We start from the raw sequence: 26,897 nt of genomic DNA, 5'->3' as shown, positions 1-26,897 counted from the left end.
TGTGTGTGTGTGTGTGTGTGTGTGTGTGTGTGTGTGTGTGTGTGTGTTGAAAGTGGTTAAAGGCACAGAATAAAAAGAGCTGTGTGAATGTTTGTATGAATTCCTATCAGTTTACCATCATGTCTTCATGCTTCATGTGTGATTTTGCGCAGTAATCTGCAGCCAGGCAAAATTCTTAACAATCAGCCAAGTTCCTTAACAGGTGTGTTAGACACCTGCAGTCTGCTCAGCTCTAAGCTTCCTGTCAGTCCGTCTTCCTCTCAGTATACGTGCTGGTAATTTGGGCAAGCATGTTGTTGTTGCGCGTGGTCCTTCCACCTGTCCTTTCTGGTACCCTATTTTTTCAAAAAGAGATGAAACATGTTGTAAATTGATGCTATGTTAGATCTGTAACTTTATATATATGGCAAACCCCCGGACAATATAATAAATGAGAAACTGATATATCTATTAAGAATTATGCTGCTGATTGCAGAAAACGATTGAGAAGAAAAAATGACAGCAAGACTACAGTTAGAAACAGACAGATTTGTGGATGGATGGTCAGAAAACCACCTCAGAATGGTAGTTGCTTCTTTTCTGTTTTATTTGTTTTATTTTGATGTTTTACTTTTCTATTTTTTCCTTAAAAGTTTTAATAAAATCTCTGCCCCGTTTAAGACTTTCATATCTTCTCCATCTCACTTGAGATGAAGAGATAAAGTGAAATGAAAAAGAAATAAATGCACCTTGAATTATTTTTTTACTGATGCTCAATATTTGAATTGAATCTTTTAATTAATTTTCATATATTAATACATTAAATTTAATGTTGACCCTTTTTATATTATATTACCAACACTAGTCTCATGAACTACATTAGCTAACTGTTGTTAATCAGCTAATGTTAAAGTTCCTGCTGCCGTGGTCTCTCAGCCTCACATACATACCAGCGTAAAAAATTAAGATGTTCACCTTCATTTCTGTCGAGCAATGCTGTATAAAATGTTTCTACCCGCTAGTGTCATGGTTGCAGTTAACAGCCTCAGCTGCCTCCTTCAAAAGACCTGGCCTGCTTGGATTGGCCGGGTCCTTTAAAGGATGTAGTCCCTAAATTGGGACACACCTCCTGACCGCTCCAAACGTGTCTGGAAGTGCGGCACCAGTGCAGGCATAGGGTGGTCAGGGTGGCCAGGATTCTGCGTCCACCCCAGCCACCCTGACCCTCCGCCATTGCTAGTCGGTACCAGAGGTACTAGTCATTTACTGATAAGTCCTGATGTTATGCAACCATCTGTCACCAAGTGGACAGGTGAGAAACGCCATAAATCACTATTATTGCTAGTAGACAAAACATTAGATTCAAGGGGCAGAAAGAAGCTTTTCCTGGGGGGTTGATGAAGGCTTTCCCTTAGTGTTGAGGTGAGGAAGAGTCATTCGGGAGGGGCTCAGAGTGGCGCCGCCATTGGAAGGAAACAGCTGAGGCAGTCAACTCATGTGTAAGATGTTCCAAGCATGTCCTACCAGGAGGAGGCACGGCGTAGACCCAGTGTCCGCTGGAGAGAGCCTATCTATTTGCTTGTCTGGGAACGTTTCCCCGGATAAGCAAGGAAAGCTGGCGAGAGGGAGGTCTGGGCTTCCCTGCTAGGCTGCTGCCACCGCGACCCAATTTCAGATAAGCAGAATAAAGTGGATGGTAGGGCTGGGCCATATCATACCGTTCACGGTGATACCGGTGTAATGTTAGGCAATGATAAGAAAATGAAATATGGCGATAGAATATGGGTAAAACGCGCATGCGCAGCGCCTTTGTTTACATACGCACATGGCCGAAAAGCATGGCGGCGACGGAGAATGAGAAGGGCGAAAGCGCATCGTTGAATGAAACGATGAACCAGAGCTGGTTTGTAAAAATGCGAAAACTTCAGTGGTGGAACTGGTTTAGCTTTACTGTCAGATACACAAGAAAGCACAGTTTTTGGTAGTGCATGCAGGCGGGCCGTCGTTATTACCGAAACGATTTTATGTGCACGGCGCTCGAAAATCTGTCAAAAATGTTTCAGTACGACTTTGCTGAGCTACGAAGCCGCAGCGCTTGATGGATTGTCGGAGCATTACAGCTATCGTAGGCGGAGCCTCGCGGAGTGATACGTACTGTGCTTCAACATGTTACCGTATTGTGTGTGTTTAACCTCTTTAAGTTCTGTGGATGTTATACATGGTTATGTCGGCTCCACTGGAAATGCCTTTTGGTCAAACTGTCAGACAGGAGTTTGCACTGTTACATTTTTTTATAACTTTAATGCAGATAAAAAACAGCTGCTTGTTTAAGTGAAAATACACTGATGGATTTTTGCACTAATAAAGTTGTGGAGTTGTAAAGTGTTTTGCGTCACTTATGTCGTCAGTTATATCGTTATCGCTAAGTTTCAAATGTATATCGTGATAAATATTTTTGGCTGTAGTGGATGGATAATTTATTTTTCTTGTTTTTTTAGATTTTAACTTTTATTGAACTTGTTCTCGTGAACTTTGGAACAGCGTGCGTCGTTCATAATGTACAGCACAATACGCCACACTCAGTTTATTTTTTGGATGTAAATTTGTCATAGTACAGAACAGAGTACAAACATAGTTCATAAAATTGTAATAAGATTGAAAAGTATTTGGTGTGAGTATCTTTATGCTTGAACACAGCCTGAGCTCTCTTCAGGAGCTTAATATAATTTCTTTTAGTCTATACAAATGATACTTTAGGCTTTTTAAAGGACATTCAAAGCTCTAATTTGGATGTTTCTGCCTTTTGCTCTGTTCTCTGGCAAGATGATCCCCACTTCAATGATGTTTAGATCCAGGCTCTGGGGAGACAAATCCATGACTGATCGTTCCTTTGTAAGTTTGTCTGTCTAGGTATGCTTTTCTTGCATTGGCAGTGTGTTTGAGATCATTGTCATGCTGAAAAAAATGAAGCTGTTTCCAGCCAGATCCTCTCCAGGTGGTATTGCACGGTGGATCTGCATTTATAATTTCATCAATTTTCACGAGAGTCCCAACATCACTGACTGAGATCAACCCAAACCCTGACCTGTAATCCACATACCGCTGTACCACGCTGCTGACCTCTCCGTTCACGGGTGGTTCTCACGAAGATCAAAATATAAAGATTCTCTCTCTTATTTAAGCGATTCTGTAAACCTGCCATACAGTTTGATAAAAGTATTATTATAAAACAGTTTCATGGACTTTTTATTCTCATTTAATGGCATGATCCAAAAATGAATCTCATTACTGACAAACTGAGACCATTAATTAGGAAAAGATTTTTAAAAGATCTTTTCTGATTTACCTAAATAAATGAAAATTAATGAAAATTAATGATTTATATATTTCTCATGACCGACACACAAACATGTAAATGTTGAGATCATTTTTTAATTAATGTTATTGTTCACAAAACACCAACAGGGCAACGATTAAATGGTAAATGGCCTGTATTTATATAGCGCTTTACTAGTCCCTAAGGACCCCAAAGCGCTTTACATATCCAGTCATCCACCCATTCACACACTGGTGATGGCAGCTACATTGTAGCCACAGCCACCCTGGGGCGCACTGACAGAGGCGAGGCTGCCGGACACTGGCGCCACCGGGCCCTCTGATCACAGGCAACGGGTGAAGTGTCTTGCCCAAGGACACAACGGCCGAGACTGTCCAAGCCGGGGCTCGAACCGGCAATCTTCCGATTACAAGGCGAACTCCCAACTCTTGAGCCACGATCGCCCAGAAAGAAAGAAAATGTTTTGATAAATATGACAAATTCTTGTCTCTGGAAGATAAAACCTTTTAGAAATCTGCACATTTTCATGCATAGCAGTAATGAAAAGTCTCTTGTGGAGATAAGAATTATGGTAATGAAAATAATTGAGTTTACCCAATTGACTGAGAAAAGATGCAAGCAACAAAGAAAGTAAAAACAACTGAAAGACTGATGTTACTGTTATTACTGTTCAAAGTGATCATTCGTGTTTTTGAAGCACTTTGCCCAAATGTGTCCTGTACTCCTCGAGCAGCTCACGATCCATATACAGTCTTTCCCTTTGTTTCTGAAGCTAATCTAAAAATACAATATTAGTACGTTTGAAAAGTTTTAAACACAAAATCTCTTAACTGCTTTTAAAATGAAGCTTATATGCGGGTCGCATCTCCGCATTAAAGGTTCTCGTCACCTTTAAGATCCTTCTGAGTGCGTGTTAATGACAATCATGAGCAACGCTAATGAGACGCTCTCGGCTAAGTTCACAAATAAGCTGAATTGCTAGCATACTGCACAGCCTTGAACACTGCTTCATGCTGGAGCCTTACATTTTCTTTGTGATTATAAAAAATGTTTGTTATATTTAGAAAAGTATGGAGTATAATCCCATATGGGTAATGATAATGGGCAGAGTCACAGACGGGAGATGCAGTAACAAGAATATCAAAGCGAGAGAAGAGAGAACAGTTTGAATCTTCTATGTGAAAACTTGCTGTTGGCCTGGTCGGAGCAGGTGAAGTCGCATCATGCTAATAAGAAACATTTAGTCATTTTTAATAAATTCAAATGTTTCATTTTGTTAAACACAATATATTTTAATATTAAACATAATTATAGACATTTTTATATATGTTGGCAAAATTTTATTTATTTTAGACGATAAGGAATTTTTATGACATTAACAAAAATGTTAGAAAGGTGGATCCGGGCGCATATCGGTAATGAGAATTCACTGAGGGAATTCACAAGGAATTTTGGCCGGACAACCCTGATCTCCAAGGACCCCCAGAAGGGACCATTCCCATCCAACTATCGGCGAGTAACCTGCGTCAGTACCACGTGGAAGCTCCTTTCAGGCATCATAGTGGCTAAGATCAGGCACATGACTCAATACATGAGTGGGGCACAGAAAGGAATTAGCAAGAATACCAGTGGAGCGAAACACCAGCTACTGGTAGACAGAACAGTCAGCCGAGACTGCAAGACCAGACTGACCAACCTGTGCACTGCCTGGATTGATTACAAGAAGGCCTATGACTCAATGCCCCACACATGGATCCTGGAATACCCAGAACTATACAAGATCAACGGGACCCTGAGAGCCTTCATCAGGAACTCAATGAGGATGTGGCGGCCAACACTAGAGGACAACTTCAAGCCCATAGCACAAGTCACCATCAAGTGTGGGCGTTATCTAGGAGATGCTCTGTCCCCACTGCTGTTCTGCATAGGCCTGAACCCCCTCAGTGAGATCATTAACAAGACTGGCTACGGATACCGACTACGGAACGGAGCAGTTGTCAGCCACCTCCTGTACATGGATGACATCAAGCTGTATGCCAAGAGTGAACGAGACATGGATTCACTGGTTCACACCACCAGGATACACAGCAACAACATCGGCATGTCGTTCGCATTGGAGAAGTGTAGTTGGATGGTAATGAAGAGAGGGGAGGTAGTCAGAACTGAGAGGATCAAACTACCAGAAGGCAACATTGGAGACACTGAGGACAGCTACAAGTACCTGGGGATCCCACAGGCAAATGGAAACCACGAAGACCCTGTTAGGAAAGCTGCAACCACTAAGTACCTGCAGAGGGTCAGGCAGGTCCTGAGAAGTCAGTTGAACCGTAAGAACAATATCTGGGCTATCAACACCTACGCCCTGTCCATGATCAGGTCCCCTGCTGGGATAATAAGCTGGCCAAAGGAGGAGATAGAAGCCACTGACATCAACACAAGGAAGCTCCTGACCATGCAGGCTGTACGCTAAGCAAAAGGAAGGAGGCCGGGGGCTGGTGAGTGTCAGCACCACAGTCCAGGATGAGACAAACATCTGCTCAGTGAATACCTCAGGCAGCAGAAACCCAAGAAAGAGGAGCAAGAGGAGGAACCATCCTGGAAGGACAGGCCCCTGCACGATACGTACCACCAGCAGATAGAGGAGGCGGCTGACCTCCAGAAATCCTACCAGTGGCTGGACTGAAAGACGGCACAGAGGCAGCGCAGGCACACGCTCTGTTACGTAGGAATATTTTAAAAAATCTGTGTGTGTAGGGGATGCTCCCCCACATCAGCGCCTCCTGGGTAAGGTGTTCTCTCCTATTGGGAGAAGGCACTGGGGTACACCCAAAACACGCTGGAAAGATTATATCGGATTGCCTGGGAACAACTCAAGGTTTCCTTGGACACGCTAGTGGAGGTAGCGGGCAAGAGGGAGGCTTCCCTGCGTAGGCTGGTGTCCCTGCAACCTGACTTCAGATAAGCGCAAGAAAATTGATCAGTTTCAATTTATTAGTTTTTGGATATTTTTAATATCCAAAAAACGAATATATTTGTTATAGTTTAATCTTTTGTCGTAACATTTTTTCATATCATATTTAACATTAGTGCTGCACAGTTAAAAAAAAAAGTGGTGGCATCAGGGAAAGCAATCAGAAGCACTAAGATTTGCAAGTAATGTGATATTATAAGTAGAGTCTGGGAATACTATTAGTATGCGAGCTCATCTCAAGCACCACCATCCTGAGATAATGTTAGCTTAGGACACCAAAGCTAATGTTGATTCAACTCAGTTGAAAAACCAACCACCAATAGACACACTTAGCCTCGCAAAGCTACCTCCCAATTAGGAGTGAGCTACACAATCCATCATCTACTTTATGTGCAAACAGCTGTGTTTGACGTTGTTACAAAATGAAGGCTTTTTTCTGGTTTCTTCCTCATGACACTGGGACCCGGGTACCGACACTGTTTAAATGTTTTTCTCACAGCTGTCATAATCCTCTACACAGAAGTGAATGGTAAAGTTGAGTTATAGTACAGCTACAGCTGGTTGTATGAGCCATTGAAGAAAAGTGTTTAAATGAACTGATTCTTTTATAGCGCTTTTTTACTCTTTTACTTTTTCTTGGGATTATTAAACTATTCTGATTCTGATACTCTCTCATTCACCCATTCATACAAGCACTTCATCGATAGAAGTGCCTTCTATCTACCATTCACCAGAGGTGTGGACTCGAGTCACATGACTTGGACTCGAGTCAGACTCGAGTCATTAATTTTATGACTTTAGACTTGACTTGAAAAAATGTTCTAAGACTTGTGACTTGACTTGGACTTTTACACCAATGACCTGGGACTTGAATTGGACTTGAACCGGTTTACTTGAAAAGACTTGATATTTTACCCCAAATATAAAATTTAACATGCATATTATATAGAGATTGAAAATGTGACGTCATTCAGGGGTAAAACCGCAAAGGATTCTGGGAACTCGTGGCAGAGTTTCTGAGACCTTGTCACTGCAGCCGATCTTCTAACTAGTCTCCTCACTCCCTCACTCTGATTTTACAAACAGAGGTGATCATGCTTTTGAGGTTGTGGTGCCCAAACTGTGGAGCAGCCTTCCTCAGCCAATCAGGTCTGCAGATTTTGAGATTTGTTTGAAACAGCTGCTGAAAATGACTTTTTCTAGGTTAACGTTCATGTAATCTTTCTCTCTTATTTTCAGCCATAGTTTTTGACTGTTTGCATGTGTGTTGGAATGAATGTCTGACTGTATGGTCTATTATGCGTCTGTATGTTTGAACCACTGATGGTGATGGTGGCTGTAGCTCAGAGGTCGAGCCGGCCATCTACTAATCAGAAGGTGAGTGGTTCAAACTCTGTTCTAGTCTGCTTGGGCAAAATACTAACTCCAAGTTGGAATTTTCCCAAAGATGTTTCCTGCCATTATTAGTAGTTCATATCAAACTGATTTGTGTTCAGGGGGGTCTCCTTTCTCATAAATTTGATTTTATTTGTTGCTGTAAAATTTAGGTGCAACATCATCATGATATCAAGACTTTGACTGGCAGCTGCAGTCGCAGAGAAACTTGCGTATATTTGTTGGGAGCAGCAGATAAAGCAGGGACACTGAGAGGAGGTCCAGCTTTGACAAAAAGTCAAAGGGATTTATCATCCGTGTAACTGGTGTCAGTATACGGGAGCATAAAATACTTCAGTGTCATTCATATCAGAGTCATCAGAGAGAGTAATGTGCATATTTTATATGTATGTAACTTTGTACAGGACTGAATATAACATTTTTAAAAGTTGAGAGCCTCTTTGCATTATATGAGGATGATGTGAGTATTTCTAACATAACCAAAGGTCAGTATCACACTGTTCATGAGGTGCTGGGTTTGTCCATGTTATGGGGTGAGCCTATGGTTGAGGTCTGAAGTTGCTGATGAAGATTATGAGCCCTCCTTGATCCTTGCGGTGAGCTTCAGTCTTCCAGAAGTTTCTCAAATGATGTCTGTCAGTGAGTCAACACAACATCTGGTGCAGGACAGCTGTGATGAAGGAAAGGGTGGCCATTTCTCCAAACCTTGGTGCTGATGGTCTCCCTCATTAGTTTTCCACCAGGATAATTGTTAATAATAATGTGGACTCTGGATCCTGTTATTAAATTAATAGAACAAATTACACTTGTATGAAACCTCCTGCTGCTGTGTTTTCAATCTAACATTAAGTTTCCATGTTACCGGGCTGTAGAGTGCTCTGTGAGTGTAACGGATCTTAAACTCTTCAGTTTTATATCATCGTCCGGCTCGCGTCTCAAATCTCAACATTTAATTTCCAGATAATTCTGATATTAACAGTAACCTCTGTCTAAAATACGACAACAAAAACTAAGGAGTGCCCAATTATCCAAACATATAGACATGCTAATGGCTGATCTAGCTAAAGAATTAACAACAGGAACTACAGAGTGATATTAGACGTTGTAGAACTATAACAAATTAAGATGTGTGTCTGTCAGTCGTGGAAACCCCACTCAGCAGATGTCCTCAAAACTGGAGCAGCCAAGCTACGCAAAAAGTGTAGAGGGGGCGTATTCGCGTGCAAGTCCAGCGGGCGTGTGGGCGGGGTTTGACGCAACTCCACCTCAAGTCGATACTGCGCAGACTCTGGCTCCTAAAGTGGAACATGGCAGCCCCCACAAACTTTTCTACAGTTATTGGTTCACACATGTATACTTATCTTTAGTGTGTGGCTTATTTATTAGTTATTATTATTAATAACAAATAGTTATTATTACTAAAACAATAGCCAACTGGTACGTTTCTTTTTTCCTAACATTTCTAAATAAATGAAATCAAGATGCTGTTAGAGGGCATGTCATACAGAAACTTTGTAACCCTGAGCTAGGTGGAACCCTACGTGACCACATAATAATAAAGTATTCTGATGCTGATGATGTGAGATGACTGGATATGTACACGGGTGACTGTTTGGTAGAAGAATAATGAGGTCATGTGCAGTTCAGGTTGTACAGTTGAAACAGAAAGTTCAGTATCTTTTGGTCTGGCTAAGAGCCTGTCTGTAATTCCTTTATTCCAGGTATCATTTAACTGAAAACCAGTGTTTGAAGTAGATCACAGCTGTTCATATGTGCACCACTGTCATCTATGCAATATGCCCTGTGTCCTGATCTGCTAGTAAGTACTGTAGGCTTATAATAATGTCACTACATGATTGTTTTAACTATCATGCTAAAGCACTATGTATTTTACTGTGTTATCGTATTCATTAACATTAATCTGTTAGGGTGTGTTACCCACATTTGCTGAGTTTTACTGAGGCAGCTTTTTTTTCTCCTATGGAAATGTACATGTTCATTAAACCAGTAATATTCAGTGACACACACACACTCACACAAACCTGGAAAACGTTACTGTTTTAAATTTTTCTAAGGAAGCTCTCCCTATGGCAGTGCCATCCTCACCAGTCTAATATTTATCTCTTTTTTTGACTGTGTCATTCCTGCTTCGTCTTCTCTTTGTCTCTATGGCACCGCCAAGTGCTGAGAAAGAGAAGGGTATCTCCGACTGTAAAGTGCTCTTCCATTCCTTGCTTAAAGCACCCTGCAGTAGCAGCATGGTAATTCTGCTCCTCTATCTTTCCTCTGCATCATGTTTACCTAGCAACAAGCATCACCCGCGGCTGGCCATCCCATTGGTCATTTGAAAACGCACCGGGGACCAATAGCAGGGCTGTTGCCATGGTACAGTGTATAGTTGCCGGGTGGAATTTTGCTGCAAGGCACGTGAGACTCAAAGTCTGCTTGCCTCCATGCACTGCTGCTGTAATCTCCGCTGTCTGGTCGTTAGTACAGCTGAACGTGATTTAGTGGAAGACAGTAAGTCCATGAAGGGAAATACTAAAGTTTATTCACATATTTGGAAATATAGACACAGCAGTAGAGAAATAAAACACACACACAAAAAGAACAGTTCAGCAGGAAATGGACGCACATAATTATAGTGTACTTGAGCTGGATGTTAGTTTTAGAATTAATTATTTTACATCAAAGTCAAAATCAAAAATACTACGAGAGAAAATCTATATTAAAGCCAATTGTACCGGGTTACTACAGGTCAGGATACATTTTAAACTGCTATTCATCAAGTACCGATTAAAATCAAGCACAAAAAATGTGAAAAAGCAAGACTCTGAGAAAATACCATCTATGATCAAAACTCCTTGTACAAAGGAACTTAAATGAAACTAGTGCTTAATATACACCAGTATCCATGTAGTAATGAAGTCCTGAGTGTACAGTACTGTGCAAAAGTCATGAGCCACTCCACGTTTCTTTATATTTTGTTAGGAAAACGGGAAATAATGCTGCACTTACATGGAGATATAGTATGTACATACAGTTCTAACTAGCTTGAGCGTCAATATTTGGTATGACCAGGTTCACTCTTCAACACAACCTCTCTTTACTTCCTCTCACTGCTCTCTTCAGCAGCTTCCTGTAACTTCTTTAAATAGTTTTTGGGAATAGTTCCCGGGCGTCTTGAAGGACATTCAAATCTCTTTGGGTGTTTCTGTATTTGCTCTGTTGTTTGTCAAGAAGAGCCCACACTGCTTCAGTATTTCATTGTATGTTTCCAATTTCATTGTATGCTCATGCTTACAATGGCAGTAAAGCTCATCTTAGCGTATCTTATCTTATCCTGTTTTAATGATGAGGTCTGAGGGAACCCAATCCACGACTGATAGTGTTTCATTGTGATGTTTTCTATCCAACTATGCTTTTACTGCAATGGCAGTGTGTTTTGGATCATTGTCATGCTGAAAAACCAAACCATTTCCCGACTGAATCCGAATGCTTTTCTACATTTATACTTCCATCAATTTTGACAGGATCTCTAAAACCACTGAGTGACATGCACCCTAAACCATGACAGAGCTCACATTTGGACCTTTCCCTTGACCTCCTCATACATACTGATCTCAAGTTGAACTGATTATTACATTTGGATTCACCACTCCGTCAGACCTGTTCCCCTGATTTTTCAGTCCAGTTCTTGTGTAATTTGGCATACCTCAGTCTTTTCTTCCCATTTTTCTTCCTTAAAAATGGTTTCTTGACAGCAGCCCTTCTACTGAGACCATTCCTGATGAGGCTTCAGTGGATAGTAGATGCATCTCGCAGTCAAGGTTCATGTCTGTACTGGACTCCTTCCCTTGTCCACCTTCAGTTTTTTAAGGACACTGCAAACACTCTCTTAAGATATGATAGTTTTCAGCTAATAGCTTTTTGGGAATCACATTGCTACTTCAAAAATACCATTTAATGCCTATATTTGCATTTTTTAAATTGAGTCAACTAAAAGAATGAGAACAAATGATGAGTTTTTTGCAAAAGGCTGCTATTATAAAATTGCCTAAAGAGAACTATTAAAACTGGTTATTTGCTGAACTGTCTGTTATGTGTAGATTAGTAAATGCCTAAAAGTTAAGTACTTTTTTATGTTTCATGGGCCAGATATCAAGATGCAGTGTTGAAAGTGGTCAGGTACAAGTGTTGGACTAAAAACAAGTGAAAAAGAAGCCAATGTCCAAATAAAAACTCTGAAAGACCATCAGAAAGTAGAAGAAGTTTTGCTTAAGACCACTGTAAAAAAAATAACAAGTAACTCTGGCTCCTTGGACGATAAATATAAAGAAATGTGAGTCAAGACTTGTTGTATATAAATGTCATAGTTTAGATATTTGTATTAAATGTTTTTGTTTTGATAGTTTTGAAGGGTGGCGGACTGCATCGTGAGAGTAGAAATGTTATAAGCTCTGGGTTGTGCAATTCATTCTCCCAAAGGGCCACATAAAAACCCAGGTCTGTTGTGGAGTACCAATAAGATAAACTTGTTTATAATCAGTATTAATTTTTATCACCTACTGGTAAGAGTAGATGTTACAATTAAATTGTCATTAGTTGCTTCGCACATCGCCGTTAACATCATCACTGAATAATGGGCGTCGCCTCTCAGACAGTAACTCCCATCAGCAGTGCTACAGCAGGAGAAACACCTAAAACTGGAAGCAAGGAAACTGTTTACAGCTTGTTTTGTTTTTTTCCAAAAAATCTCAGATTTTCAGACTGTTGCAGCATATCTTTCTGTATAATCTGTGAATCTCTGATCTTTGCATTGATTATACAGTTGCGTGTTCAAATCAGTGGTAGCAGCACAGCATGACGGGTTACAAGCATTAAGAGGTGCATGACCTGCAAAGTGCTGCTAGTGACAGCAGATGTAACATCAGTTTGACGTCAACTTTGTCATAGTGCTGTTTGTCCTTGGCCAATGAAAATGTGAAATCAGCACAGCAAAAACCAACATATAATCAGTTTTCCTAAAATCAATTATGAACAAAATGTGCATGTGACTTTTAACTTTATATAAAGTGTTACTGCTATTTTAATTGTAATTCAGTTGCTTCATCTCTCATTTTGTTCAGTTCTTTCTCCTTATCCCCTGAGAGACATCTCTGATTTGGGCTTGAACTAGTTCATTAAAGTCAGGTTCAGGGTCTGAGCAAATGCACCATCGCCCTTCCACTCTGCATCTGGGAGATCTGGGATGTCCTTGCCTTACTTCTCACAAAACTCTTGTATCACTTTGGCTGAGCCACCAGATGTGTGGTAGCCTATGTCACCAGATGCTCAATAAACTGTCTATGATCATTGCTCTTGCCTAATGAAGTTAACTATTTTGATTTTAACATCAACACTATGCTATACAACATCTGCTGGTGTATGATAAATGCAAAAATACCTGTTTTCAGTTCTGGCTTCATTTTCTTGCACCTGCTTCAAACGTGTTTTGTTTCTATCAGATTTGGACAGCCATCGTTGTAACACCTGCCAGTTTGATCCATTTCAGCCCCAGCCTATCCGTAATATCAAACACTTTTGTAATCCCACATACAAAAATGAGAAACTGGGCTGTGTCTAAAATCTGAAAGTTCTCGTCCAGTGTCAAGGAGAAAGTCAAAACTGAAGATTTCCCACCTTCTCTGTCCACTTTGTTATGGTTCAGCTGAAGAGGGGCACGTTGTCTAATGCTCAGGGTTTATTTAGCAGTCTTTGAGTCACACAGTCTTTGATAAACTCCTCATCAGGAGGTTTTTTTGTTTGTTTGTTTGTTTTTACTTTTATGGAAATTATAATACACCTTTGTTGCTTTCATTTTGAAGGTCACATATAAGCAGAAACCATTTTCTGATGAGGAGTTTTTCAAAGAGTGTTGAATGTCCAGGTCTGCACTGTGGTAGGACGGTGAAAAGCTGTCTTTTTAATTGTTATGGATACATCTGGCTGTAAGGTATAAACCTTCCTTACTCATCGGTCTTTATTATAAATCCTGATCTGCCTCTTTTATTCACTGTTGGTTTTACAGCTTAGTTTGGGGCTTTTCTTATTTTTATTTCCAGCTTTAGATCCAGTGAGATTTCTGGCATTTGCACCCAAATATCAGCTTAATCATTGTTCAGGAGAAATTTGCTTTAGGTTAGATCATATTTACTAAAACCATCATACCCGCCAAACCACTGTCTTCCTGTAGAACTTTGGGGGCCTGCACTTTTCCCTTTGTAGCATGCTTTACATTGCACTGGTTCCTACACAGGCCCAGTCAACCTTAGCTGGGCATGAGTCATTTTTGAAGTAGAGCACCTGTAGCAATAAATCTTCATGTAATACCCTGTTGCCACTGTCTTGCATTTGTCTGTTATGCCTTTTATTTTCATTGATTTTTTTTTAAAATGCAAATTTGATTATTTAGCCAGGCTGTCTTAATTTAACTGTGATTGGTCTGCTGTTTTTCATCATGTGATTGTGAGGGAAATTGGACCCCAAGTGTTTTGGAGATGGCTGCAGTCAGAGGAACATTGCAAAGGCATAAATTGGAGACTTTCTGATACATTTGGTGTGAAATTTAGCTTGGTGTTCAAAACTAGAGTATCTGTCTGTTGTTGTAGCATGCCCTTCATAGGACTATATTAACAGCATTTGCCCATAAATGAATTACATACTGGAGCTAATAAGCTGTGTCATCTCAAAATAACAGAAATATAACACCAATACAACAATCAGGATGCAAAGTCCAACAGTAACCAGTAGACGTGACAGAAGATTCTGCCCTTTTCAAAGGGCACTACATTTAGAATGATGAAGCACTGGGAGGTGATTACACAAAGCTATTGTGGACTAGTTAGGCTGTTACTTTTTTAAAACCATATATATGACTTCATTCAACACCAGTTCGAGAGTCAGCCTGTATTTAAAACAAATCCTAAAAACTGATGAGCACTGACACATTTGTTGAGGCAGCTGAGTTTGAGGGTGATTTTAAAGCAAGGAGCTATCAGCTGGTTTCTAACACTGTGCTGTTCCCAGGCAGCATTGTGCTTGATTTAGCCAGAATGCTCGGATAGCAACAGGAACAACTTTTAGCTTTGGCTGGTTTGTAAAGACAAGTCAAACCTCTCAGCTGTAAAGTCACTCAGTGACCATGTGCTTATTGGAACCTTTTGCCCCTTTCTCTCCCCCGCTGTATTTCCACCCCCACCATTTCGGTCTGCCTGTCCTTCTTTCCATTTCTACCTGACATCTTCAAACTATTTCCGCGTCACCACTGCCTCGCACCGCGCCGTTAGAGGAGACCCAGGGAAACTAAGCCGACCGCCCCGCCCACAGAGCCGTTGCTACCCAATTACAGCAGGGGATGGGACTTTATGTAGCCAATTGCGTTGCAGCTGCCATGGCGTCGGGTAGCAACAGAGAGTGTGCGTGCAGAGTGAGGGTAGAGGCTACGACTGCCAGAGTACAGAGAAGTTAGAACATTTTGAAAGCCAGAACAAAAAGAGCCTTTGTGTGTTACACGGTAGCAACATAAACGTGGCATTTGGTTCATTTCTGACAACCGAATAACGCATTAATTAAACTGTCATTTACTCGTTTTTACGGTCTCACAGGCTGCTGTCCACCGAGAACAAACTAAGGTTGATGTAGTTTGAAGTGAAACAGAGCAGTAGAGATGATCTGTTTCACTCATTTTAACACTGTTAACACGGACTAATGTTATGTAAAACAGTCGTCCGTCAAAGCTGTCCCGTGTATACAATGTTCAATCGTTTTTCGATTTTCAGCGAACGTTGTCCATGTATGCCTGTGTATAAACTTCCAGTATATATATCCCGCTGTTACTATAAATGGACAGGACGGGAGAGGTTTGCTTGGAGCAGACTACTGCTGTCAGAGGGAAGGCAGCTGTACCGCTAACTCACTTGATTTGTTGATGCTGTTTCGTATAGTTATTTGAAATACTTTTGGTAGTTGATATGACAGTCTGTGTGGAACGTCCACAATGCCACGTGTTTAACCTGTGTTCGCAGCTCTGCTGGTATTAATAGTACTCGGTGTATCTGTGCCAGACACACCAGCCCCGGCCCCTGCCACCGGCACATGGTACAGTCCCTATCGCAGGGTGGGGGAGCGTGTGGGAGAGGCGCACAGATTCTGTCTAACGGAGAAGGAAACGGGCGAAAAACATGACTCACAATCGCCCCGGAGAAGGTTTCCACCTTGAAGGAATAAAACTATTTTTCCCGTTCTGAGAAGGACGAGTATACGAGGACAGTAAGCGCGAGAGAAGAAAGCGGAAGCAGACTGACGAGTGGGCCCGTCAAGAAGCGAAAGGCAGCAAGCTCAGGAACTCTGGAATTGGTTTCTTTTGTTTACTCCGAGGCGACTCTGAAGTTTTGGCTTGTTGCAGTTCAGTCGTTGTTTGCGATATTACTAGCGAGTAATTACCTCAGAGACTCGACCTCTTCCTGGACCGTGTTATTGTGCCGGTGTTTCGGAGTGTAACGCGGCCCGTCGTCGGCTTTTGTCTAACGCGGGGAACATTCGGCCCCAGCGCACAGACGCTGGAGCTATACTGCCTCTCGATATTTCCTCCGCTTCTGAATCGGAGCTGAAAGAGTTCCTCGGCTGAGGTGAAGTGTTCCCGTGCTGGTGGTTCGTCACTTTGCGCCAGCCGGCGGTCCCGTTGGCTCGTGAATGCTCAAGTACAGTTAGAGTAACTTTGTGTGGAGCTACACACCTCTGAAGCAACAAGGCGCACTGGATTGCGCAAAAAAGTGCTTCTTGTTAAGGCTGAGTGTATACTAATATTGTTTGGCTAATAAAAGGGCGCCTTTTTAGCCTGACAGAGGGCAGCCACCTCTTGCTGTAGGCTTTGAAGGGAAACGGCACAGGACTCCGTGGAGCTCAGGCTGAATATACTGTGTGACTTTCTCGGTGCAGGCTGTTTGTGTCACTGGATTAGTCTGAGTGATCACATCACTCTGTGCTGTCCTACTCTGTCTGGCAACGAGTCCCCCAGAAAGCACCAGTAATTGGGGCTATTTTTAGTGTCAGGGATGGGGTAAAAGCAGGCAGCTGGAAACCCAACTCCCCTCCATCTCCTTCTCTTCCATCCCATCTATCATCCTACCTCGCTCGTCCACCTGGCAGTATGCTTGGCGAGCCTGGTTAGCACAGGTTCCACTTACAGCTAGTTGAGGTGGCTTATAAGTAGTCTGGAAAAACAGCAACAACTAGACATACTCTGCTGCATAATAATAATAATAAAAGATGTGCTTGAACCATACTGACCATGTAGTCTAAGGAACCTGGCAAAACTAGCAGTCCTGTGCTCCACTAGTCAAATCTTCAGCGGACACAAAGCCCGTTCTGGATTGCTCCTGAAATGGCTGAAGAACTAGCTACTTACTTTTGGTTTATTCTGGCCAGGACTTACTGAACGTATCAAAGAGACTCTATGCCTTTATCCCTGGGACGTTTGGCCTCAACGCGTGATCGCAGTAGACACTAGATTCGATAAAACACTTGCTTTTGACTACCTGAAAGATCAGTCACCAGCGACCTGGAGTGATATACGCCTCCAGCGCACAGAAAGAATGCATGAAACTGCCAAAACCAACCTAACGAAAAACTGACCTGACTAACCAAATATTCTTTCCCTTCCACTCCCATGTCTGCAGAGAGACAGAATATATATCTATATGTACCATGAGAGATCTATATATAGTGTAACACCACAAAAGACAGAAATTACATCCTTTATATTTTTACTTCCGAGAGACAAGCTGCCTGTACACCATTTGGTTGCCTTAGAAACCACAGTCACAAAAGATTTAAAAAACATTTTTTTTAAAACAAGCCAGAGAAGACGGTGCCTTTTGATTGGTTGGTTGGTTGGTTTCCCACCACGTCAAGATTCCTTTTTTAGTTGGATGTAAACTTTTGAAGCAAACTCTGGGATTGATGACAGTTACCTGACCCGCACGAGTTCTGCTCGTCTGTCACAGCGTTTTGATTGACACTGTTTCCCTGCTGCGTTGGACATTTCCAAGCATTTCCATGGTTGTCACGTCATCATCTGTGGAAGACCAGACTGTGCCCACTTGCAGGATGGTCCAGTCGGAACCTTGGATCGCCTCAGCCCTGCTCCGCAAGAACAAGAGTTAGTACACACCAGAATATACACAATCCCACTGATTTCAAAACAGTGGAAACTCTTCTTTACTCACAGTATAGTAACCTGTGTGTGGTCATTTGTGATCATTTATATATACACAATGTTAGGACCATGTGTTGACTTTAAATTGTGCGTTGACTGTGTCAGGGTCCTGGCGTGTGACCCGAGCGTTCTAAAAGTGGCCACATGTCTGTCTACAGTCGGACCGTTAGCGTTTCGATGGGCTTAAAAAAGCAAATAAACAAAAAGAATGGTTTTGATGGGCCATAACTTTTCAGTTTCTATTTAGTAGTGTTCAGAAAGTGCAACAAATGGCTTTTGTTTTCTAGCACATGATCAGCATGAATTATAATTGCTCTGAGGTCTGTCTGTGCTTCTTGCAACACAACTGTGAGGACTAGGCCAGAGGGCCGGCTGATGTAGTGAATACATCTACTTGCATGAAGATTTCAGATGGGTCAGCGCTAAAGCATCTTAATACTTCTCATTGCTGTTTCTCCAGTCAGTGAGTTTATAACATTTTATTCACGAGCAAGTGCAAGTTGTTTCATGTTGTTGTTTCCTGTGTTTGATCCACCGTTCCACTCCTGCCAAATACTCTGCACCTGAGTGGACTTGAGTTATGTGTTCACACAGGTCAGTGTTTCTCTCAGTGGGTTGTTGTTGTTGTTGTTGTTGTAAGAACAACATCTATATCACACGTGTTTGATGGTAAATCTAGAGTCCTTGCAGTGGATTACCTCTGGGTTGAGATTAAACATGCCAAAGTTTGGCCTTGATGTTCTTAGGCTCAGTAGTCCATGTATACCTGATGTTTAGCAAAGATTGGTTAGTCAGACCTTTAATAGTAATGAGCAACACCACGTGAGACAGTCTGGACCTAGTGTGCCTTTAGGACTTTGTTAAACCAAATGACAATGAAAGGTTACCTGGTTCAAATGCGACTGTGTAATTACACAGACGCACACACACAGATGCACACAGAGACACACACACACAAAAGCAAATGCTTCTACTTGATCTATGCTGGTGCAGGGAACCTATGTATAGCCTTTAATGTAGCCTACACAAGTATCTCTGTCTACTGCTAGCAGTTATATGTATGCTAGCTGCCTGACGTTGGCCTGTAGTTGGATTTCTGCTTTTAGTTGTTATATACATATATATAAAATTCCCCACTCGCCCCTGCGGGCAGTCAATCCTTCAAGCTCGGGTCCTCTACCACAGCCTGGGAGCTTGAGGGTCCTGCACAGTATCTTAGCTGTTCCTATATATATATATATATATATATATATATATATTACAGCATTTAAAGGAAAGCTGTGATATGTTTGACAGTATAGAAAACAAATACTGATGTTTTGTTATTAACTGCAGCTTGGCGCAGCTGTATTTTTAAGTGCAAACAGAACTGCATTTTCCATCCTTCTTTTCCAGCAGCTACTGACATTGACAACAAAGGAAATTTTAAAGGAAAAGTATATCCCGCCATTTTAGTTTAACAATAACTAACTTCACTCTGTAACTCTTCAAGAATCTGCACAATAAGATTACAATTAAAACATATCTTCAGGCTTTGATTCTGTATTTTGGGTCAAGTTATTTAACGAGCTGCTTTTGCACCATGTAACTACATCATCACGCTGTTTGCTCCTCCTGTCATATGGAGGGCAGCTAGCTGAAATGTTGCAGCGATGCTTGGTGGAGTTGTTTGCTTTTGGTTTGCACATCAGCAGCTGCCATGATCTCTTCCTTGCACGCTGCCATAGCCAGGCTGTACTCGATAGTGTGTGTTTGAGTCACATGGTTTGTTACTTTTTTGCATATTTTTCCAAGTATTGTGAGATTGTTCAAGAAGCTCAGTTTTGATTGACTAAATGCTCACTGGAGACGGACACGTTTCTGTCTCTCAGTAATATCTTAGCTTGTGCCGTTGTGTGCGCTACGAAATGTAACTGGATGCCGTTGCTTGCTATTATATTGTGTTTTGACATGTTTATATCACCTAAAATGTGTCCTGGTATTATGACAGGCGATATCTGACACACAATACAGAGGTACAAACAGGCCGGTATCCTACAGAGAAAAGCTCAACACTTGGAGAGGCCATTTGGAAGTGAGGGCACGGCTGCCCATAGACGAGGATCAAAGTTTACAAATTGAACTCAAGTCAAAATAATAAGCAGACTTTTGGAAAAGATGTGATTAGTGTTTAGGACAGTGTTTTAGCTTCCTCCCACAGTGCAGACATCTGTTAGCTTCATTGGTGATTCTAATCAACTGTACTCGTGAATGCAACGTGCATAAAGCACTGATGTGCGTGAGATTATTAACATGGGTAATGAGCTAAATGTGGCATGCAGTTAGTTTGCATGGTCAGACTACAAACGCACATAAATGAAATAACAATGTGTGCTTACAAAACTGGCACAACGTAAAACAGCCAAAGTGAGCTAAAAACTTGGAGTGGAAGCGTCTTCCTTTAGTCTGTGTCAAACTGATCAGCATGGCCATGATGATCATGTTTACTGAGGCTGGGATGTCTGCGTAACATCAACTGTTGTTTGTGTTGGAAGTTCTCTGAAATCTTCCTGTGCAAATATCACCCACTTTACAACAATAAAAGAAATTCAGCCCACATTGAAACAAATTAAAATGACAGTGCAACAAGCAAAGTCACACCAGAAACTAACCAAACGTATTCTGAATAGGTCAAATCAAAAAACCTACAGTTCTACGATGCTAAGAGAGCAGTAGTAGAGGGGAGTCTGATGGGGGTGTACTAGACCACATTTCAAAGCATTTGTAACATTATTTTTCAGTTTTAAAGCTAAATGAAATCAAATATTAATAAAACTGTGTTAGTGTTTTCCAATATAAATAGAAAAGTTTTTTGGCAGGTCAGTAGAACTCTGGGGCACCTGGTGCTCTTATGTTGGACACTGAATTACAATTCCCATTCATCCTGAGCATCTAACATCTTGTTTGCAGCAGCACAACATTTAGCATCACAGTGTAAGCTCTAGCTAATACGCTCACTTTTCTTTGTTGTAGCCTAACGTACTCTTTTAAAATTACTCATTCACTAATACACTTCAAGGTGCAGACACACACATGAAACCTACCTCATCTAGAAGATACAATGCTATCATCAAAGGGTTTGGTGGGTTTTTGACAGATGTGCATTAAACCATTAAAACATGTCCATGTCTGAAATGGAAATCCATGAGCAAAAAAACGACAACATCCTAGCTAGAAATGATTTTTCACTTTTATTGTATCATGTATGATTGTGTATTTTGTAACAATACTGAAGCATTACAAGGAGGAAGTTACTTTATTGTTAAATTAAAGTCTTAATTAGTAATTTAATACGTTTGCTGGAAATTTCCAGGGCGAAATCCATCCAACCTGCTTTTGTGCTTACATTCAGCTAAGACTGTGTCACTATCATGTTGCTGCTGCTTATTTCAGTAGGTTCATGATTCAAACCTGGCAGTGTGTCATCAGTGACAGTAACTCATTACAAAATGAGTTATATTAACGTGCACTTGTAAATGCAAGCTGCACGCATCAATAAAACAAGTTGTTGCAAACTTTTCCTGAAAACTCGTGGTTTTATTTTGAGGCCATATGGCTCACACCTAATGTCCAGTGTCTTAATCAGGGTTCAAGGTTGCTCGTTAGTGTCTTTGTGTTGCTATTCGGCTGCACAGAGTGAAAGATTCTGAGTGTGCAGTGTGCCATTCCAGGGGATTGACAGCATAGTTGACGTGGGGAAAGGACAGAATGTGGCTGCAGTAGACGCAGCTTTGTGTGCGTGTTACAACTTCAGTCTTCTCCAGCCAGCTGAAGGACCAACAAGAGCAAAAGCAAGAGGAGCCCACAGAGCGTGTTAGTGACAGAAAACAACCTGCTGTCTGTCCTTTCTCCACAGGACTGACAACCATGCAGGTGCCTTTACTAAACTGCTGGGCCGTCATTTAATGTTCACATTGATTCATAGAGTCTCTGAAAACCACCAGAGGAGTGCAACACTATCCTTTCTAAACATACTCTTTCATTTGTTTTCCTTTTTTTTGCATGTTTTTTGCAGATGGAGCTAAAAAGCATCATCCAACACATGGAACCAAAATGAAAGACTAGGGTGCTCTGCCTTTTAGATTGAATCCTCATTTAACTGATGTCGTCATAGTTTTGGTTTCTGTGTAAAATTCCGTGTTTGAAATTGTTGAAAAATAGTTTCTTGTCAATATCTTTTGATTGAAAAATGATCATTGGACTGGTGCTTTCATGAAAGCCTCACTGACCCAGTCACATTCATACATGCACTTTTCTGTCTAATGTTCACAAACACACTCATGTTCCAGCTGATGCATCTCGGGTCATCAGCTACCTTTTCAAACTCACTACATGCTGGTGCTTCTTGACTACAGTGCGCTGTTGTCCCAAACAACAGGTGCAGAGCGACTGTGTGGAACATTCCAAGGATTTCATGGACCTGTTTGCTCAGAGCAGTAGCTGTGTTTCTTTGTAATTATCTGTTGTGTATGGAGTGCCTGTAGGACTACTTCAGGAACCAGCTGTGTCACTTATGTAAAGCATTCACAGAATTGAAATCCATAACTCTTGTTGTGCTAGTGGCACACACAGTAGGTGTAACAGTCTGCCATCTGCTGGCATGTTACAGCAGCATTTGTGGGCTGCTGCAAAACCCATGCCCAGTTGATAGTTCGGAGGTTTGTACTAGAGGATTGATGTTACCGTCGAACATTTAAAAAGACAGACATTTGTTTGCTTTGTTGCTGCTGCGGCGCTTACTCTTAAAAAAGAACTTATGGCTACAGACAGAACGGCTTGAATCAGAGTTGAGTGTTGTGACATTGCTGAGGACCAGTAGCACATTTGCTTCAGACTGGTCATGACCACAGTACAGGTAAGGGCCAAGTATTGATATTTATCCAGAGATTCTAATTCCTCATCGACTTCAAATACTGATCGAGCTGTCACTGTCAGGTCATCATGTCTGATGCTGCAGAGCATCAACCTACAAATATGACATTCCTAATAAACTCTAATGCATGTTTGACTGCTTTAGAAAAGCACATGAGATTTATCACACTAAAACATGACAGAGTCATGTCAGAGCCACACTCAGGTTCTTTATTGAAATGAGTCCGTGTTAAAAGCTTGGGACAGAGTGGATAGCAGACTCAAGAATTAGCCCCATTTTCAAGTGCAAAATAAGTCTGTACAGACGGTGAGAGGCTCTTGTACCAGAGTAATGCATTAGCATTATTAGAGTGAACATTGGTGGTTAGAAAAGAAGCCCAGCGATATTGATGTATGGCCATCCACCTCAGACTTTATCATCTTTGTTCAGATGTGTGTGGCAGGTAGAAGACATTTCCTGGGTTTTTTTATCATTTGCTTTCATCATAATTATTGCCACGTTTTAGAGGGTTTTTTGGGGGGAGGGGCTGTAGCTCAGGAGGTAAAGCACATCATCTGCTAATCAGAAGGTTGGTGGTTCGATCCCTGGCTGCTCCAGTCTGCATCCCAAATAGCCTTGGGAAGCATACTAAATCCAAGTTGCTGTCTGATGCATCCATCAGAGTATGAATGTGTGTGAATGGTAGATTGAAGGCACTCGCATAGAAAAAGGATTTTGTGGGAATGTCTGAGGCAAGTTGACTAAAGCAAATGCTCAGAGTAGAAAAGCGTTATTTGCAGTTCATTTACCAGATTTTTACACCATCCATCCATCCATCTTCATCCGCTTTGTCCGGGGCCGGGTCGCGGGGGCAGCAGCCTAAGCAGATTTTTACACAAGCAAGAAATTTGTGGTTGTCATAGTGCAAACAAAAAAGGAGCCGTTTGCTCAACACACTTTAAATACAGCAACAGTACATGTGGTATGTTACTTCTCTGACAGCCAGTGTTGTGTGTACCAAGAGAAGGGGTCCCAGGTTTGAGTACACCTGGTCCCTTTTCTCCATGTCATTCCCCTAACTCGCCCACCTTCCTGTCTGTGGAGAGAGAAACAGAAGTCCAGTTTCTGTAGCATGAAGCTGTGTGTGGTATGATGGATACCAAGAGAACATGAGCTGCTAGTTCCATGAGTTGCATGTCAGTCCTCAGTGTACAGGTACAACACATGTAGTGTTTTATTGTTGGATGTCATGTCAGCGTACAGTAGAGTTAAATAGATCTGACTCTACTCTGATCGCTGGCATGTGTGTATACACATTAATGGTAAAATGTTAAAGGTTTTACATCAAGACATCATAAAAATAATCTGGTCCTTGCTGATCAACATCAGCAGTGATCTCAGAGAAGCGGCTGTTGCTGCCCATCAGTCTGAAGGTGATGCAATGGCTCATTCAAAGCTCACCAGTTTCAATGAACTGAAGCAAAGCTGTATGAAGAGTGGACCAGAACTCCTCCACAATAATGTGAGAGACTGAAATCATACAACCTACTGAATCATAGGCTGGGATCCTTGATTTTATTTGTTTTTTTGTAAACATTTGAACATTTTAAACCATTCAGCACCATCAGGCTGCAGCCGAGAGAGTAAAAACTAAGCTGTGCAAGTTAGAACATGCATTTAATGGGACCATCAGATTCTCCCATAGATTAATGATAAAGTTGTAATAATATTAAGAAGTCTGTTAATTCACACAAGTGACCTTTTTGCAGGCTTTTTTGCTGCCTTTAAATAGGCCACACTTTATTTATTTATTTATTTTGACCAAAGCGATTCAAACACACATTCATACAGCGCTTTGAACACTACACTCCTGTACGTGCCATTCTTCATACACAGCTGTGTTAGCTGCGTTCTGTATTATGTTTCTATGAGTGAAGTTTACTGTAAAATCACTCAGCTGCTGATACAGTTACCAGTGTAACTGGTCAGATGATGCCAATCCCAGCCCATTTAACATCACCTAGACCGTTAAACTGTGCGTTGACTTAAGGCGCCACAATTCATCGAGTAACACATTCATTATAAAAATCTTTGAGGCAAAACGTTTTGCTTCGATGCTTTTTTCAAAACATTGTGCTGTTATCTTTTTAGATTTAAAGTGAAATAAAATAAAATATTATATGAATACAACTTTTTTTGAATACAAAAATAACAGTTTTTTTAAGGCCAGTGAAACTGAGCCGCTGACCTGGGGCGGTGAACATTTAATTATTATGAATTATTAACATGTACACCTTAAGAACATATTGTTTTCAGCAGCACAAAATTTAGCATCAAAGCTCAGAGTAAACCTCAGGATTCACATGTGCTCGCCTTTGTTCACTGCAGCCAGGTGTGCAGACACACAAACACAAGCCCTGCTGAGGACCAGGTTATTCTCTATTATTGTATCAAACCTTAGAAGGTGAAAGGTGGTGTCTTTGTGTTTGCCATAATGAGGAGGCCTTTCTTCACTGGGCTGTAGTGGGAACAGTGTTTGCTTTACACGACCAACTTGTTGTGAGCATGCAGCCTTTGCTTCTGACTGTGCTGTGTGTTGCTGTGCTGCCTGAGGTAACTCCTCTTTGTTTCTCTCATTATTGAAACAGCGGTCAGGAAAGGAATAGAAAAGATGGCTGTTTGAGATGCACTGAAGTCGTGAAGCGAGAAAGTGAGGGATGAATGAATGATGGATGGATAAGTAGGACAGAAGGGAGTGAGATTTGAGAAAGTAGGAAAGATGACGAGGAGAAGAGGGGGAGGAGAAAGCGGCTGGTAGGGTGGGTTGAGTTGCTAGGGGAGAGTATGTCAGAGTGTTGCTGAGAGCCAGGACTGCTATTGGAAGCTACTTGCTTAGCAGGGGAGAAGGAGAAGAGGAGAGAGAAGTAGCTAATGAGTATTGTAGCCTGGCTGCTGAGACAGCACTGGGTTTATTTATAGAGTGCTGGCCAGCCAGCCCTTAGATACCAACAGCGAATCAGCTGAGAGAGAAAGAACGCGCTTCAACCAATGGCAGAACAGGCGCGAGGGGGGGGCCGAGTGAGGAAGTGCTGTGACTGCCTCTCAGTCTCTTAAAGAGACTGTGCAGGTTTCTCAGTACTAGGCAGATATTCTCTCTCTCTCCCTCCAGGAGTGTCATGTTTGTAAGCAGGCCAGGACCTGGACCACAACAGTCCCACACTGAATCCCTGTTTCTACCTCATCACACAAGCAAGCACACGCAGTTCAGCACAGAGCTTCGAAGCTACTCACAGCTTTCTAGGCCCTTCATCCAGCCGCACACCTCCGTGTACGTTCTCATTGAGCCATTTAGAAAACGATGAACAGAAGAGCTCTTCATATTGTGGATGGAAGGTGATAGTGGGGGCAAGCCTAGAATTGCAAGTTGTTTTTCCATGTTGACATGCTTGCCCTGATTAGAAATAGATATGGTGGATATACTTGAACCATGAAGCCATGAAATCTCTTTTACTTTGATGTAGTGAACGCTGGACTTTAAGCACGACTGCTGCTTTCCAAATTGTTGTTGTAAAGCGCTTTGAGTGCTCACATAGAGTAGAAAAGCACTAAATAAGAACCACTTGCCATTACCATGATGATCTAAACTGATGTTTGGCCTTTTCCATGAGGCCCACGATCAGCAGCTTTAGCTTTTCTGACCTGTATTCTCATCAGAGGATGGGCCAATCAACACTGGGCACCTCCACTAACAACATGTTGTTTCTTAAACTTAAACTAGTCAGCTCTCAGTACTTCCTGTGATTTGGAGTTAAAACTTTGCTTTCACCAGGTTCAGTTGAGTCTTAATCGTCTTCTAATATGCTAGCCACCTATCATCATTTCTGGTGCACTGCCTACTGTGTCTAATGCCTCACAGTTTACACTTTGTAAAGAGGGATACAGATCCAGGCTCCATATTGAGATAAGTAATTCCAGTTGCATTCCCAAACAGTATTTCCATTTCTTACTTGCGGTAGCTTCCTATCACTGCACGCTTACTAGAGGAAGCAGTGCTTAAACAATGGAA

The 26,897-nt window shown here is 41.6% G+C and overlaps 1 protein-coding gene across 1 annotated transcript in view; it reads left to right on the top strand.

The window, feature by feature from the left end:
* The first annotated feature begins 7,297 nt into the window (after positions 1–7,297).
* The window catches only part of dyrk1b (dual-specificity tyrosine-(Y)-phosphorylation regulated kinase 1B), a 41,101-nt gene continuing 21,501 nt past the window's right edge, over positions 7,298–26,897 (top strand). Inside the window, exon 1 of the mRNA XM_005946327.3 lies at positions 7,298–17,883. Coding sequence (XP_005946389.1) covers positions 17,781–17,883 — 103 coding nt within the window. The 5' untranslated portion in view covers positions 7,298–17,780. The remainder of the gene's footprint in view (positions 17,884–26,897) is intronic.

This window comes from Haplochromis burtoni, unplaced genomic scaffold (assembly GCF_018398535.1).
Source record: "Haplochromis burtoni strain Fernald_Lab_line unplaced genomic scaffold, NCSU_Asbu1 Contig_461, whole genome shotgun sequence".
Classification (NCBI taxonomy): Eukaryota; Metazoa; Chordata; class Actinopteri; order Cichliformes; family Cichlidae; genus Haplochromis; species Haplochromis burtoni.
Note: the sequence above shows the minus strand (reverse complement) of the source record. Positions and strands in the feature narration are given on the sequence as shown.